This window comes from Diuraphis noxia, unplaced genomic scaffold (genome assembly GCF_037042655.1).
Source record: "Diuraphis noxia isolate RWA-SAM2 unplaced genomic scaffold, SU_Dnox_SAM2 contig0002, whole genome shotgun sequence".
Classification (NCBI taxonomy): Eukaryota; Metazoa; Arthropoda; class Insecta; order Hemiptera; family Aphididae; genus Diuraphis; species Diuraphis noxia.
This window is the reverse complement of record NW_028301712.1, coordinates 78,888,600-78,905,070: the sequence shown is the minus strand read 5'-3', so window position 1 is coordinate 78,905,070 and position 16,471 is coordinate 78,888,600. Positions and strand designations below refer to the sequence as shown.

Below are 16,471 nucleotides of genomic sequence, written 5' to 3'. Positions count from 1 at the left end.
GACTTCCGAGGTCCGAGACCTTGTGTCTCCGGTTCGATCGCATTTCATACCATTTACTTAGAGGTAGGTCGCGGACAAATGTGCCTAAAAATTATTTCTATCAGATATATAGTTTAATGTTCAGTACCTATACCAATTGACAATTACGGAAACCATATTACATATATCCTTTTGTTGATTGTAATGTGCTATAATGTAGTGTGAGTAGCATTTTGGTAGCCGGCAGGTAACACACTACATTAGCTCGGAAAGGTAAAATTAGGTATCGCTAAAAAAATGTTTTTAATCGCTTATCAATACATTTTTAAAGGTTCGTTTATTTTTTTGGTAAAAATCAATAGCGTTTCTGGAGCTCAATCAAGGGGGGGGGCTATTTAAAGATTGTAATACATCACAAAATATTGCGAAGAATTCAAAATTTTCCATTTATTATTTTTAACCGTACATTAATAATGATTAATGTATTGTTAAGCTAATTATTGCTTACCATTTATTTGCTGTTAAAAAAAAAAAAAAATGTATGATACATAATAATATACGTATTTATACTTAAATCCTATAAAGATATAAGGATATAACCGTGGTGAAATCACCAATAAAAATACACCAATGGCCCCCCTCAGCTACATCACTGGTAAAAATCATATAAGTTTTGACTTAATTCTTATTAAGAATCAATGACCTATATATTATAATTTAGGGGTATTATATACACGTGACTGTGAGATTTAACTATTTGATTATTATTATATAGGTACTTGTTCGCATTTTACCTATAATTATATCAAATATTTGATAGTTTCAATGTTTTATTCGCCCTTATATTATATACTTATACCTAGATATTGCATATAGCTTTCATGGGCTTATGCTCCACCCACCGATCGATTGCTGACGATTTCAAAGTCGATCTCAATTTGTTTAAATTTTATATTTTTATTTATTATACATTAAGTATAACCCGCCTAAGAAGTAATAAGTCCCAGTGAACACTGTCGACAATACAAAATATAATAATAAGGCTAGAATAGTTTAGTAAGTATTATGTATTTTTGTGGATCCTCTGCAGTGTTTTAAGTATAGCTGATATTCATCATAAAACTTTGGATGCCTACCCTGTATCTATGTTACAAGTTTACAACCAGTATGAAAATCGGAAAGTGGTTATAGGTAGTTTGAACCTGGCGGACAATGTGTGCAGTACGTATAGTCAATAAAAAATATTTTCTTTTACTACTAAAAAAGGTAGGCACAGTTTATTTTTCTATTAAATAATCTTTATTAATATTTTATAAAAATATTTAAATAAACCAATATAATATATGATTATAGATAGTTTATAAATGTGATGTATAATTTATTGAATTATAAATATTATATAATTGTTGAGCTACATTTATAAATAAAAAGCTAAAAAAAAATGAATCACTAAACATTTTATAAGCTTTACGCAGAACACACTAACACTGTCTTAAAATAAAATAATGTATATTATGTTTTATACTAGCACCGAAAATAGTTCAAAGGTGAACGACAACGTTTTTGTGTACAAAAATAAATCAACAAAACCTAAAATGATTCTATACAGTATATTATATTGGTACGCACGTCTTATACTTTTGTGTTTTGAAAGTCCATAAAATTCAAAATGTTATGACTATGACGGGTACTAAAAATTTGTTCACTGATTTTAAAACTTTATTGGCGGAGAACTTACACCAAGTCCACAGAACATCGGTTAATATAACCACTGCTGTACGCTATAAACGTCATAAATCAAAAATGCATAGTTTTCAGGAAGAGAAAACAAAACATTAAAAAATAATCATTCAAAATTGTTGAGAACAATAATATAATCTTATAAATAAATATCATTTAATATTAAATGTACCTACCTATAATTAAATGTTAACTATATAAATTATTATGTAGAAGTTTAAAATCAATTTTTCGTGGTTTTTAAGTGACTTGCAAAGTTGCAATAGTTGAATTTTCTATTTAATAAGACTTAGACTATTAAGGCATGCACTTCGTAGTAAATTTGAATTAAGATGAGCTTACGTGAGCTATACAAAAAAATAAATAAATAAATAAAAATACAAGTAAAAAAATGTTAGATTATAATCATACAATCAGACAAAAATATCAATTTTTGACTTATAAGACATTGATATCATATTGGCATATTATAGTTATTATACGCACCATAGAAATAATAATGAATAAAAAAGAAATTATTATGTTACTGGTGTCTGGTATTATAGGTATTTTATAATTTATAATATTCATCGAAATTAATGTTTATTTTTTTAATAAATCCCTCTGTACCCCCAAATAGGCGACTTTACCTCCCACACCCTAAATCAAAGACTTAATTTGTATATATTTGGTACTTAATATAATAGTTATATGTTGTCACAGTAATGAAAATGTGGTGAAAATAAAAACGTTATAAATTATAATAGAGTGCGCATATATTGCATAATTTATTATAATAATATAACTGCACATAATATGTAACGTATACCAGCTAAAATGTTAGTGTAACTATGCGGTCTATGACTTAGGTAAATTGGATCACCACATCCGCTTCGAAGAATTGTGATTATCAATTCACAACAATATAATGCAAATATCGAATATGTTATTATTATTATGAATGAAAATCGTCATTTGTTTATTACCAATTTTTGACACTTTAAAGGCATCTGCAGTCTGTCCTCGGTACGCACAATATCAATTTGATTAGATTTTAATAATACCTATTACGGCGATAGCCACCGACCAAGCGCGCCCATTTGTCAATACTTTGGAGAGTGACATTCATAAAATAAATAAGTTGAACACTTTAAGAATCGATCAGATTTATTTTATTAAATAATGAAACAAACATACATCCATATTCCATACTCAGCAGCTAGCTATTACCATATATTTGCAGCTGATTGATCGTCATAGTATTATTATAATTTATTATAGGTACGATAAAAACCTTATGTACACCATTATGTAGTGTTATCATTAGTAAAATTAATTTAGTATTCAAAACTAAAAAATTGCAATATTTTTTCAAAAAGGTGACATGTCACCCCCTTTTACCCACTGACAGGTGCGCCCTTGCCACCGACCCTGCTGCAGTTTATCTACTGACTACTATTATACATACGAGTAGTGCATATTAATGTATTATGATATTAGCTATATGATCATCGATCGAACACGATTTCGACATTGCGTTATTGTCGGACGACGAATGCATCGTATGTTAATAACATGCAAAGGTCAAAGACAATGATATGAGTGTATGATGATGACACATTAGGTAAATTGCAGGAGAGTTCGTTGGTGTTTTGAAATTATAATTTTTAATCTTTTTTTTCATTTCTTTCTAATGTTAAAATTTAAAACTAACAATAATATTAATGTTTCTACTCAATACAAATTCGCCCTGAATGGACATATTGTATATGTGAAGTGGAAGGGCAGGAGGGGGTATTAAATACATTTTACCTATTAACTCCCAACAGTCCCAACATATTATAAACAATGTTAAAATGAAGATTAGAATATAATACATTTTCAAACTTTAGGTTGGCATTAAAATCAAGAATTATATGCATTTTTATCTGCAAATTAATTTGCAAAATATGTTCATGAATTCGTGAGTTTGAAAAATTCCGCGCGTCAAAATTGTATTTAAATTTAGTTGTTTTCTATACGGTATTCCTATCCCTTACTCTCCAAAAATTAAATATCTCGGGCTCACTCTCGACCAAAGGTTAACCTAGGCTCATCACATAAAAATAAAAATATTAGCACTGAATCATCGTCTCCGTACCGTCAAACCCTTAATAAGCAATAACTCCACCGCCATTAAAACCAAAATTCTGATTTACAAAACACTTCTCAAACCCATTTGGACATACGGACTCCAACTTTGGGGAAACGCTAAAAAGTCTAACATACTGAAAATTCAAACATTTCAAAATATGGCTCTCCGAAAAATAATGAACGCACCACCCCATACGTATCTAATCACACCCTTCATACTGACACCAAACTCAAAACAATTAACGATGAAGCCAAAATATATTATAAAAGATTCTACTCCAAACTAATTAACCACCCTAACGAACTCATAAAAAACTTATCTACTCCTTCCATACCTGGTAATCCCCCTAGACGCCTGAAGCGTAAGTGGTGTCGTAACCTCTTAAGATAAGCTTAAAAAATAAAATAAAATAAAAAAAAATCCATAGAAAGTACCATCTATGGGTGGCTTCTTTCATCAAATTTCCATGTCAATCTTTGTTACTCTCATCATATATGCTTATTGTGTCTAGTCGATACAGATTATTGTGTATTACGTTTAAAAAAAAAAAATTTAGTTGTTGTTCCTAACCAAAATGCAGGTTAAAGATGACTGGGGAATGTGCAACAATTTTCTAAGCAAGAATTGTCATATCTCGCAGCGTCTAAGACTCAACATGTTATTGTTACTACAATATAGGTAGGTATATGGAGGTATGAACATATTATCTGCGTTAAATCAATGTCACAGATTTTTACAACAAAAGTTAATACATTTTTTCATTTTTAACCCGGGAAAATACCAGTCACGCACAATATAAAACACCTGTAAAGAGATAGGGATAAAATAATATTTTTAAAAATGTAGATAAATAGGGTACTAAATTTTAAATATTTTAAATAATTTGTCAATTTACGTTAATATGTGTATATACTTGGCACTTACCTATGGCTAAATAAATAACAATTAAAAGTTGTTTATCACTACCACATAATAATATGCTATATCGCCTATATCTATACAAAGTAATATAGATAGATGGTATATATATATATAATATGTGTGTACTGTGTATATAATAGTGTAGTAGTCAGTAGTGTAGTCTGTTTGTCTGTAGTATTTATATACTTCATATACTATCGCTACTGACACTACCCACCCATATATGTATCTTTTTACAGCCTCTATATGTATTGGTTACTATGGATTTAATAATATATAAAGTGCATACTGCATAGAAATTAAATAATTATATAATACAAATACAATTTTGAATCAGATCGTTTTAGAACAGATACATAGTATTTATATAAAAGTACCTATATAAATTGTACTTGCATACGTGTCATCGTAACATTTCAGAATTTCAGTTACATATTATATAACTATCAATCATGGAAGGAGGTAACATTATAATGTAGATGTATTATTTTAGAAGTGTAATAGGTAGAACAAAAATTGTATATTACAATTTATTATAAAGACTAAGGAAGTAAGGACTGCATAAAAATATGGTATAGATACATAAATAGACAATAATTTAAAAAAACATAATGGTTTCATTCGCATTGTAGGTACCTACACACCATATTTGCATTATAAATTAAATAGAAACTTTCATAAATACGCTTTCTACTTAGGTATAGGTACTTCTTAGCCATTATTATAGTAAACTATGATGTGTATATATTACATATACCTATATATATTTCAATATATATTAGCAGTAATGTATCTACCTATGTAATACGTTATTTTGTAGAATAACTATATAGTTATTCTATAAAATTCTTAATTATGCTCGTTGATATATTAACTACACAGTTTTACTAGTTAATATATAGAATACCAGTTGGGTTTTCGCTAATGTAAGAAATTTATAACGTTAGGTAGATGACCGGGACCGGACTAGAAATTACCTATAAAGCGGTAGGATATTTAACATTTTAACTGGCTACGAAGTGCACGGGTTCAGCTGTATACCTATATTATATTATTAATGCTACAATATACTAGTAGGTACTTATAGCTATTTTATAAGTTAAAAAGTATAAGTATTTTATAAGTATTTATAAGTAATATTTATAATTTATTTATAAGTATTTTATAAGTTTTTTTTTTTAACCTTTTTAAACTTCTTAGTGGTTTACTCATATATTATAAAGTATGTGATATATTATTGTTAATAATTCAATATTATATAACTATATCTAACTGCTAATAACTAATTACTGAGATCCGAGAATGATTTAAGTTTATTACCTATTGAGTATCGCAGCTATATCGATTAATAAATATATAGATAGGTTCTATAAGGGCCGTGTGAACTCAAGGCCGAGTAGCTATAGGAAAAGGGATCGAAATTTTAAATTCTCTTACATTTTGACCATTTTGTTACCTACGAGACAAAACAAAAACATTTTTAATTTCTTTCAAATACCTTCCAGGTTATTCATAACTATGAGTATATATCATGTAGTAATTGCTTTTATTATAAATTTTAATGGTAATAAATAATTAATAAATATAGGTATAACTATAGATCATACCTAGACGCAACTAGGGTCAATTTTTTTTTTTTTTGGTGGGGGGGGGGGCTAGAATTTTATAAGTCACACTAACCCTCGTTTAATTCGTGTATATTTTTTTTATGACGAATAAAAAATTCGTAATTCATGGCTTTATTTATGGGGGGCAGGGGGCTACGCTCCTAGCCTTCACCTAATTGCGCCTATGTTATAGATAATAGATATAGTAGGCACTCCAATAATATAGATGATATATTTTATATATAGTCATACTTACTACATTTTATGATATTGTGATAAAACGACAATATTTTTGTACCGCAGGACCGGCGCCCAATTACTATACCATACCGGCGACTATAGGCTTCGAAAAGCACATTCTGACCAAACGCCGTCTTCCGTCTGTGACGATTGGACGGAAACGAGCTAATAGCCCTGGCCATGGCCACGGACTGTTGTACAACCTCAGAGACCATACCCGTTTCGGAAAACTCTACCAACCGAACTTCGGGTTAGGCAGACGGAGACCATTGCCACAAGGTAATTAAAAAATATAATACTGTAGGTACATTTATTAAGAGATATAATAATATTGATCACCTATAATATGTGTATTAAATTCTAAGCGTCGTATTAGCGATACCTAAGTGTACCTATTGATTTTATGGTGCCGACTGGAAACACTTTTTTTAGTAGAAAATAGAATCTAGTTGCATTGACGTCTCCAGAAATTTTTCTAAAGAGGGGCATAATTAGTTTAAAAAATAAATGAAGATTTTTTTATACATTTTAAAAGTAATCTGTTTTCTAAATTGTCGCGTAACAGATAATGCTCTATAGAAAACAAATATAAAATTCTGGGGCGGGGGAGGGAGCAAATACCTCGTATTGCCTTTCTTGAGGATGCCCATGTCTAGTTGGTACATCTGGGAGAACAGAGTTGAAAATTCACTGTGCTTTTTAAATAATCGGCAGGGGGTGAGAGAGAATAGGTGGGAAAGTGGTATACTCCGCTGTACAGTTTAGGTGTCTATAAGGGTAGGTATGTCGCTACAATGGATGAGTTAAATTTGAATTAAACACTGAAAAAAATATTACTGTTCTTATTAACAAAACTGTTCAGTTAAAGTATAAATAGTGAGCGTTAATAAAAAATTGTGTCGATTATAAAACTAACCGGTTCGTATAATTCAGCAATTTGTTGTACATACATATCAATTACTGTTAATATATTTTTGTTGTAGGTATATACTAGTAATATGTGTTATAGTAACTAATAATTGTGAACATAAATAAAGTTATGATCCGTACAGAATTTACAGTATCGTGTACAGTAATAGTTTGAATAGAACAATTATTTTTGAGTTGTTATTACAATATGGATTGTATTTTTTGGTTTAACACTACCTAATTCATAATTGTGGTGTATGTCATCGTCATGTATGACTCGTAATACTTTCAAAACGTTTTGTTAGTCTAATATTTTACAATCATTAATGATTTGAAATCATTGTAAGTATACGAAAAACCTTATTATATTATTATTAAGTAAATAGTAATAAATATATGTATATATTTGTATCATATTATTATGTTATTAAAAAAATCTTGTAAATCTAAATGTTTAAATTTTCTTGAGACAATATTAGAGCTTAGACAAAGCAATATGTCTTTCCCTCAAAAATATTATCCTCTTTCGATTTTGTAACAGATAATATTACCCTAAGATTATTCAATAACATAAAAAAAATTATTGTTAAATGCATTATGTCAATATTGCGCTTGAGCCAGAGAAATAACAAAATAGTGCGTCGACAATGTTGACATCCTCCTAAGAGGACGACACACAAACGTACAGCATTGACATTGTACGTTCACAATAATAAATACATTTTACTCTGCAATTTTTAAAATTATTTTGAATTCATCTCTTATAAAATTTAAAGGTAAGAATATTATCAAGGACATCTTGGATTTTATTGATATTATTATTTATTTTTAAGTTAGGGGAAGGGAGGTAACTTAACCGGATATACTGACTTGGTATTTTTTGATTCATATCAACGCTTAGGTAGACTTCAATATATTTTTTTTTTTTTTTTGAACGGGCAACAGAAGGCTTTTATAAACAAGTCGGTGCGTATATATGCACTGCACCCTGTGACACTACCACCACACACACACAATAATAATAATAATAAAATCATGTCCGTGCTAAATTAGAATATATATATTGATCTTAAGGAAATCTGTTCCTATAATAATATAAGCTGATAAAAAATACACAAAAACTGCATACGAAAAGCTCAGATAGGGTTATTTAGCTTTCACATTATAAATTAAAATAGGCATACATGTATGAACTCATATTGTATTTTATTTTGATATCGAAGAACACTCGCCAGCACCGAACACTTATTACCCAAAAATGGACTCAGTACGACCTATAGCACCGAAACCATCGTTTAAAAGTCGCACGCTGCAATTTGGACGTATTGATTGTAGTTATCCGAGTCCGAACACATACACATTGCCATTGTTGGACATATATCGACGGTCAAAAAAACCAGCAATTAAAAATACCGCCGCACCGTAAGTACGCACATTTGGAGAACCTATATTGGCTATATTACGATGATTAGTTCCTACCTAATTACGTAGGATGATTATTGCTACTTATATATGTTTGTATTGCAATAAAATTATGATCTAATATATAATAAGTTCGATTCTGGTGATAGAATTCCTCAGACGATTAATTTCTTTCGATAGTATCTTAAAAATTCCAAACTTTTGAACTATAATCGTCCATTACAGTGCAGTCGTTTTATATATAATGCATACAAACCAACTTTATAGAAATAACATATTAGTTATAGGCATAATTGTAAAATAGTATTTGAATAAGTACCTATAAATCGAATCCTATTGCTAATAGGTTTCTACTAATCTTAAATTATTAAATACAATTTTAATCAGGAATATAAAAGAGCATTACAATGTACAACGTTTTAAATTAGAATGAAAACTATAAGGGTCTCAAATAGGTATATATAGTTTTATGTCAGAAAAATTAGTTGTAAAGTTGAGGTGTAAAGTAACTCCGTGATGAAATGTGTACCTACCTATAGGTAAAGGAGTACTGAGGGCATAGGCGCAACTAGAGGCCAAACACTGGGGGTGCTAAAATTATGTAGATAAAATAAGTCCGTGGGGGCTGCGCCCCCCCCCCCCCCTAAGTACCATTCTTCAATTTTATAATTTCTATAACCAATCTTAAATGCACTGTAAAAGCATAAGCACACTAATATTTAAGTATCTAAACAATTGTAGTATACCTCATAAATAAATTAGGTATACTACCTATATATTAATATACCTAATAACCTAGTATAAACAGATAAAAATGTCAATGTTACATAACTAATATTTGATACAACCATATTATATAATTATATAATCTGAACGCCAAATAAAAAACAATCTTACGTATAACAAAGAAAACTTGTTTTCATACCTATTATGATTTTTTCATTTTTTGTATTTTTGATCTAGGGGTGCTTTAGCACCCCCCTAGTTGTGCCTATGACTGAGGGTATTATACATTGTAGAAAAATTAATAAGGCTAGCCGTCAATGCCATAATATATATAGTTGGGTTCGAAAGCCGAAAAAAGATGTACAATATAATTTGTGACAGAATGACGCAATAAAATAACATTGTGAAGTATTAAATATTATTATAGCGTACCTATTGGTGATTTTTGCTCAAGAGCTTAACTGACATAAATGCACAATTTATAGGCGTTTTAAAGTTGTATCCGAGGCAGTACCGGCGCCAAATACATATTCGTTACCTGCGACCGACATCTATAAATATAGACAGAATGTGCCCTTGACCATACAACAGAAGCGCCCCGAAAATATTGAAAGTCTCGCGCCGCCACCTAACAGATACAATCTATCCAAAACTAAAGGCCTGGCTAAGACGTTTGGAAAAAAAGACTGTTACAAGCGAGCCGTTTACCTTACCGTCGAAGACTTGTGGTTTTGAATTATTGGAGCAGTTAAATTTTATACAGTTTTATGTTACCAAAATTTAAAATGGCCTCAAAATTTTGTTTACTGTCAAATGTCATTCACTTCAATGTTTCAAATAAAAGAGTTAACTGAATTCTTCACATAAAATTAGAATATCTTATATTTGTAAATTCCTTATCATCCTTTAGACTTTGGTAATAACCAGGGCTCGGTACTTTATGCATTTGCATATTTGTTCGAGAAGTAAATAGAATAAATCTGATCCGGTACAAATTTGAAATTTGTGTCGTGGTGTTTGGAGTTAAAGTTTATTGTGCATATGTTTGCATATTTTGGATTTTTTTTTCTACAAATGTATATTTTTAAGATTTATTGCATATTTTAAAATAATTTTTGATTATTTAGTATTTACCTACTATTAAATCATATTTTTAATAAATTTATCTACATGATTTTGTCGGCAATAATACCAATAATCAATAGCGTTACGGGAACCCATTTTATTTTTAGCTCTGAAGACAATATTATTTTTTAATCTGTCTTTTACGGTATTATTTTGTTTGCCAGTGCCCAGTAGTCAGTACACAGTGATCGACGGACTACGATCGTTATCGTGTCAATTTATAAATCGTCAATCGTTGTGGTGTTCGTAGGTATTTGTATTTATGCCGCGTATAGGTAATGTACTAATTTCAAAAGAAAAAAAACACAAATTAGTCGGTTGAAAAGCTTCATTCTGGAATTTGGGGATAATGCATTTTCCGCTGACGGAAGTTTTATTTTTCAAAATATGTGAAATTAAAGTAGAATGTGATCTAGTGTCATACCTCATACAACATATACAAACTGTTAAACATGTGAAAATGATTAAACGGAGGGAAATGTTAAATACAAGAATCCAACATGATTACATAAACTAATGAAACTAAAAAGTCTACTTTCAATATGGACTTATGTAAAGCATTGATATCGGCTAACATTCCACTGAATAAATTATCGAACAAAGTATTTCGAAATTTTTTGGAATCTTACATAGGGAAAGAGATACCATACGAAACAACTTTTAAAATTGTTTTATTGAAACTATGCAAAAAATAAGAGAATATATTTCTGATCATAAAATTTGGATATCGATCGACGAAACGACCGACGCTGAAGGTCGATTAATTGCAAATGTGATTATCGGTACTTAAGAAGCTGAAAAAATATTTCTTTTTAACACAGAAAAACTGGAAAAGCTAATTGTTCTACACTTAGTAAGCTATTTGACGAATCTCTTTCTAAATCAATTGTTCTGTGATATTATGGCCAGATGGTATAAAACATGACAATGTTTTATTATTTTTGTCGTACGCAGTACCTTATAAGGTACGTATACGTGGTGAAAATGCTTTATATTCCAAAATGATACACGTTACATGCACTGCTCACGGGCTACACGGGGTGACTGAACAAGTACGAAGCCAATATGAATCTGTTGATCAGCTTATTTGAAATATCAAAAAAATATTTAGAAAAGCTCCATCTCAGCATCTCATATGCTTGTTTTTAAAACTGAGGCACCGGATTTACCTTTACCTCCAGAGCCAGTAATAACACAATGAGGCACCTGGATAAATGCAGCCATATATTACTCGGTGAAAACAGTGAGATAATTTTCAATATTGCAAATAAATTAGATTCAGAGGATGCTTAGAGTATAAAAAATGCAAAAAAAACTCTTGGCAACATCTCACATTTAAAATGATTTAGTCTACATAAAATTAAGTTTTAATTCACTAACTACATCAATTATAAAATTGTAAACTGAAAGTGTTTCTTTAGCTGCTTCAATCGAAATTATTGACGATGTAAGTGTAGCAATGAAACATCTTACTGGGATAACTGGAAAAAATATCTGTACAAAGATGGAAAACACATTGAAGAAAAGTGTTGTTCTCGCTATGCCAAAGAAAATTAAAAACGTTCTTAACGGTAATTAATTGACATGAGACTTAGAAATTAATGATCTGACATATTTTAAATATGCTCCCATCACATTGGTAAACATTGCGAGATCATTTTCCGTCTAAAATACTTTACTTACAAATAATAGAAGGTCTTTCAAAGTCGAGAACATAAAAAAAAACATTTGATAATCCAGTGTAGGTAAGTAAGTACATAATTAGAATTATAAAATGATTATTTTTAATACATAAAAATTGTAATTGCTAGGTATAGAAGATGCTGTGTTGAAAAATCCAAAGACCTCCCATTTGATGGTTTGAATTTTTTTTTAGTTATATAGTATGTACAATTTTATTATTAATAACTATCATGCAATTCTCATTTAAAAAACAACTTTTTGTTTGCTTTCAAAAATAATGTAAATTCTTAAAAAAACAAGCGTAACTTATTTTCTTTATTCATAGCATGTTGTGTCCTTGTGTCCCTGTGTAGTAACAATTGATTACTCGTTCATTATAATATTCAACATCACAAATAACAGCACAACAAAAAGTTATTTAATATATTTATAAAGAGAATTTCATGATGGTTATTAGTTATAACAAAAGGATAATAAGAAATTCAAAAAAATATACAATATTATATTCAAATATTATGTAAAGAAGAATTCAGTTACCTCTGTCATTTTAAATATTGAAGTGATTTGAAATATAATACAACTTAAATAAGGTAGGTACCCAAGATCCCACAAACATTAGTTTTAATAAATTTATTTTGAACCAGGCATAAGAATTTTAAAATAATTTATGTGACACGTACAATTAAAAAAATATATAAATCTTTTTAATAGAAAAAAGCGTATTATATAACTCATCATTAATATTGCAATTTAATGGAAATTTCTTGATATCTGAAAACATTCATAGTATTAAAATCTTAAATTTCACAAACACAATTCAGAATTATAATAAGTAAGTACTAACAACAAAAAACAGTATTTCATCATAATTTAATCGCAACTGTTTTTTTATTTTAAGAGTAAAATCAAATAATTTAATATGAGTAATACTTAAAACACAAAACAAAAGTGTTGAGTAAGTACAACAATAGATTCTTGTTTGATAAATAATTTATTATTCGTAGTATGTACTTAAGGTTATTGGGCAATTTTGATTGTTTGGTATTGTTTAAAATTTATACAAAACAATCAAAACTACCCAACACCCTTAGTATTAGATTTTCTTCTCATAAAATGTTGTTCTAGCAGTAAATACATCCATTATCAAGAAACTTGTTAAAAAGCAAAGTATATAAAATGCACACCTTGCTTTTTAACAAATTCCCTTATAGTAGACATAGTATTGATTTGTTGTTTGAAGAAATTTTGAGTAATTACTCTGTATATGAGAAAATTCTGAATGTTTTGTAACATTTAAAATAACAGAATGCTTACAATAACATTCAGTATTTCCATTTATTCAGAGATCGGTGTTCCACATGGCCATTCATCAAAGCCTTAATGTTAACAATGCTAAGAAATTAAAAACATGCCATAATACAGTCAATAATATTTATCATTATTAAAATATTTGAGGTCAATAATGTAAAACATATAAAAAATTCACAAAAATAAAAGTGTGCAATAATTATATAGCATGTATATATTATATAATAATATGTTATATTTTCTATTATATTACCAATAAGTTTGATGACCCTGTATGTCAGTAACACTTTATAATAAAAAAAAATACATATCATATAAGTTACACCCATAAAATAAAGACATACAATAAGAATAATTTTCAAATAGCATTAAAATCTAAAATTACACAAATACAATTACATTAAAGTTGGGATTAAGAATTTCTAAGTCATCAAACATAATTTCTAGTACAATGGAATAAATAAGTTTTTCAATTTAAAAAGTAAAATCATAAGTTTTGCTTAAATATATAACATTCAAATTCCTAATATTCATATTGGATTTCCTTCTCATCAAATATTACCTAGGCAGAAAATACATCTGTTATCAAGAAACTTGTTAAAAAGCAAGGGATTTAAATGGCACACCTTGCTTTTTAACAAATTTCTCTTTAATAGATATAGCATTGATTTGTTTGAAGACATTTAGTATATCTCTGTAAATGAGAAAATTCTCAGTTTTGTAACATTTAAAATCATAGAATGCCCACAATAATATTCAGTGTTTCCATTTATTTAGAGATAAGTGTTTCACAAAGTTTTCTCCAAACATTAATGTTTAAAATATTTAATGTTAACAATAGTAAGTTGCATATTTGTCAAATTTAATATTTCATAACAAAGTGTATGTTAATTATATGTTATTGTAATTAGTTATAAATTGCCTTTTTTATTTGGTTATGTATAAAATCAGGGTAAGTAGTCAATGTTGATAGCAAGTATAGCAACAACCTAGAAATCACAAGTACATGTGTTGACCACTTCTACTCTATGCAATAGCAAAAGGACGTTAACAATCAATGTAAGTATTAATAGTGCTTAGAAGTGAATTAGCTACAACCGTTTACTGTGAAACCATTAAAATGTGTTAATAATGAAAACATTAATTAAAAATTATCTAAGATATTCAAATTATGTAATGAGGAGTAACAAAACCTCTAGCATTGGTTCACGCGTAAAGATTACTTACAGAATTTTCTTTACTTACTCAAACAGCTGCTAAAAAAGCATAGAGCAGTAGTTACTGTAAAACCAGTTATGCATTATTCTCACCAAAGCCACTTGCAACTGCAACGGAATGCGCGCACTAAAACTACTGAATATGTTCTCATCGGTTGCAATGCAACTGGGAAGTGATCGAACCATCGAACTTATTTGAAATCGTTTGAGGCAAATCGACATGCACGGAGGTTTTAGTCTCCAGTTTCATACAAATAACCATCTTAGGGTATCTCAATGCAATACTCAGCTTCATACATTACACCGGATCCAAACTTAACATTTAGACCCCTCTTGGAGCATCACTAGCAAGCGGTCCACCAATATCGGTTTACGTTCAGGTCAACTGCAGAGAATATCACGAGTAAGTATTTACGATGATTGAATCACAGAGTACTTACGGAAATTGAATTTAGAAACAACATCGATGGAACACCGAACAATTTCAGGAGCACCGATGCGAATGGATAAAATTACTGAGGCGAAAATGTGGGAGTTGAGCAACGTCAAGCGGCGTCGTAACCAAAAGTAAAACACATACACAATATGTACACAATTACTATGGACTATGGAGTCTCAGTAATCGAAATTCCAGTTTAGCGATTTACTGTTCACACAATCAGACCAGGCGGCCGGCACCAGACAAAATACCAACCAATGATGAGAGGAAGCGACCGAGTGATTGGTCGAGGGGTATGGACAAAGTGACGACGAACGGTGCGTCGACGCGTCACAACATAAGAGAGTAGACACAGTGTTACCAATTTTCATTACCAACACCTGAATATGTGGCATAATAAAACTGCCGCCGCAAACCGATGACAATTCAAATTACAAATAATGGTATTATTCCTTTGAGTGGACGACTGATGGGAAATGACAATAATTAAAACCAAGTTCCAATAGTTTTTCAAATTGTTAGATAAATGTATTAAGTATAAAAAAATAAGTTGGATATATTAATATATTCAAAAAACTTAATTTACTTTGTTGGTTTCTAAACAATCAAATAATTCAAATAGTATAAAATCAAGATTAAAAAATTATAAAAATCAAATGTAAGGTTCTATCATTTTTCAGTCATGTTCTCAGGAGCTATTTAATGGTAAATCTCGGTTGCCAGATTGATGTTCTTATAACTCTTAGCTAGTGAATTATATATTTTTTTATATATGTATATATATATATATATAGAGAGAGAGAGATGTTTCATTACTCAACTTAATAATACTAAAGCTAACACAAGGTTGGTTTTTAAGAACGCAAATTTACAATGTGGCACATGAACCAAATTTACAAAGTAAATAGTGTGGTGATATCCTCTTATTCAACACTTGAATATATAAAAATGGGCAATATCACTATAAAATCTTATCATTCATAGTTCTTATTATTCTTAAATGTTTATGGGCTTATGGTGTATAGACATATAGTGATAGACA

The 16,471-nt window shown here is 29.5% G+C and overlaps 1 protein-coding gene, 1 long non-coding RNA gene and 1 pseudogene across 2 annotated transcripts; all 3 read left to right on the top strand.

Moving 5' to 3' along the window:
• The first annotated feature begins 5,205 nt into the window (after positions 1-5,205).
• Positions 5,206-10,392, top strand: LOC149058967 (protein CIMAP1D-like). Its single transcript, XM_089218514.1, has 4 exons — positions 5,206-5,215; positions 6,664-6,879; positions 8,733-8,931; positions 10,143-10,392. Exons 1-4 carry the CDS (start codon positions 5,206-5,208, stop codon positions 10,390-10,392), a joined length of 675 nt encoding a protein of 224 aa, XP_089074640.1.
• Positions 10,393-11,869: 1,477 nt separating this feature from the next.
• Positions 11,870-12,531, top strand: LOC149058966 (uncharacterized; annotated as a pseudogene).
• A 2,051-nt stretch (positions 12,532-14,582) lies between these two features.
• On the top strand, positions 14,583-15,943 carry LOC149058965 (uncharacterized). Its single transcript, XR_016190544.1, has 3 exons — positions 14,583-15,393; positions 15,446-15,557; positions 15,625-15,943. It is a non-coding gene; the product is annotated as an uncharacterized LOC149058965 (long non-coding RNA).
• Positions 15,944-16,471: the final 528 nt, after the last annotated feature.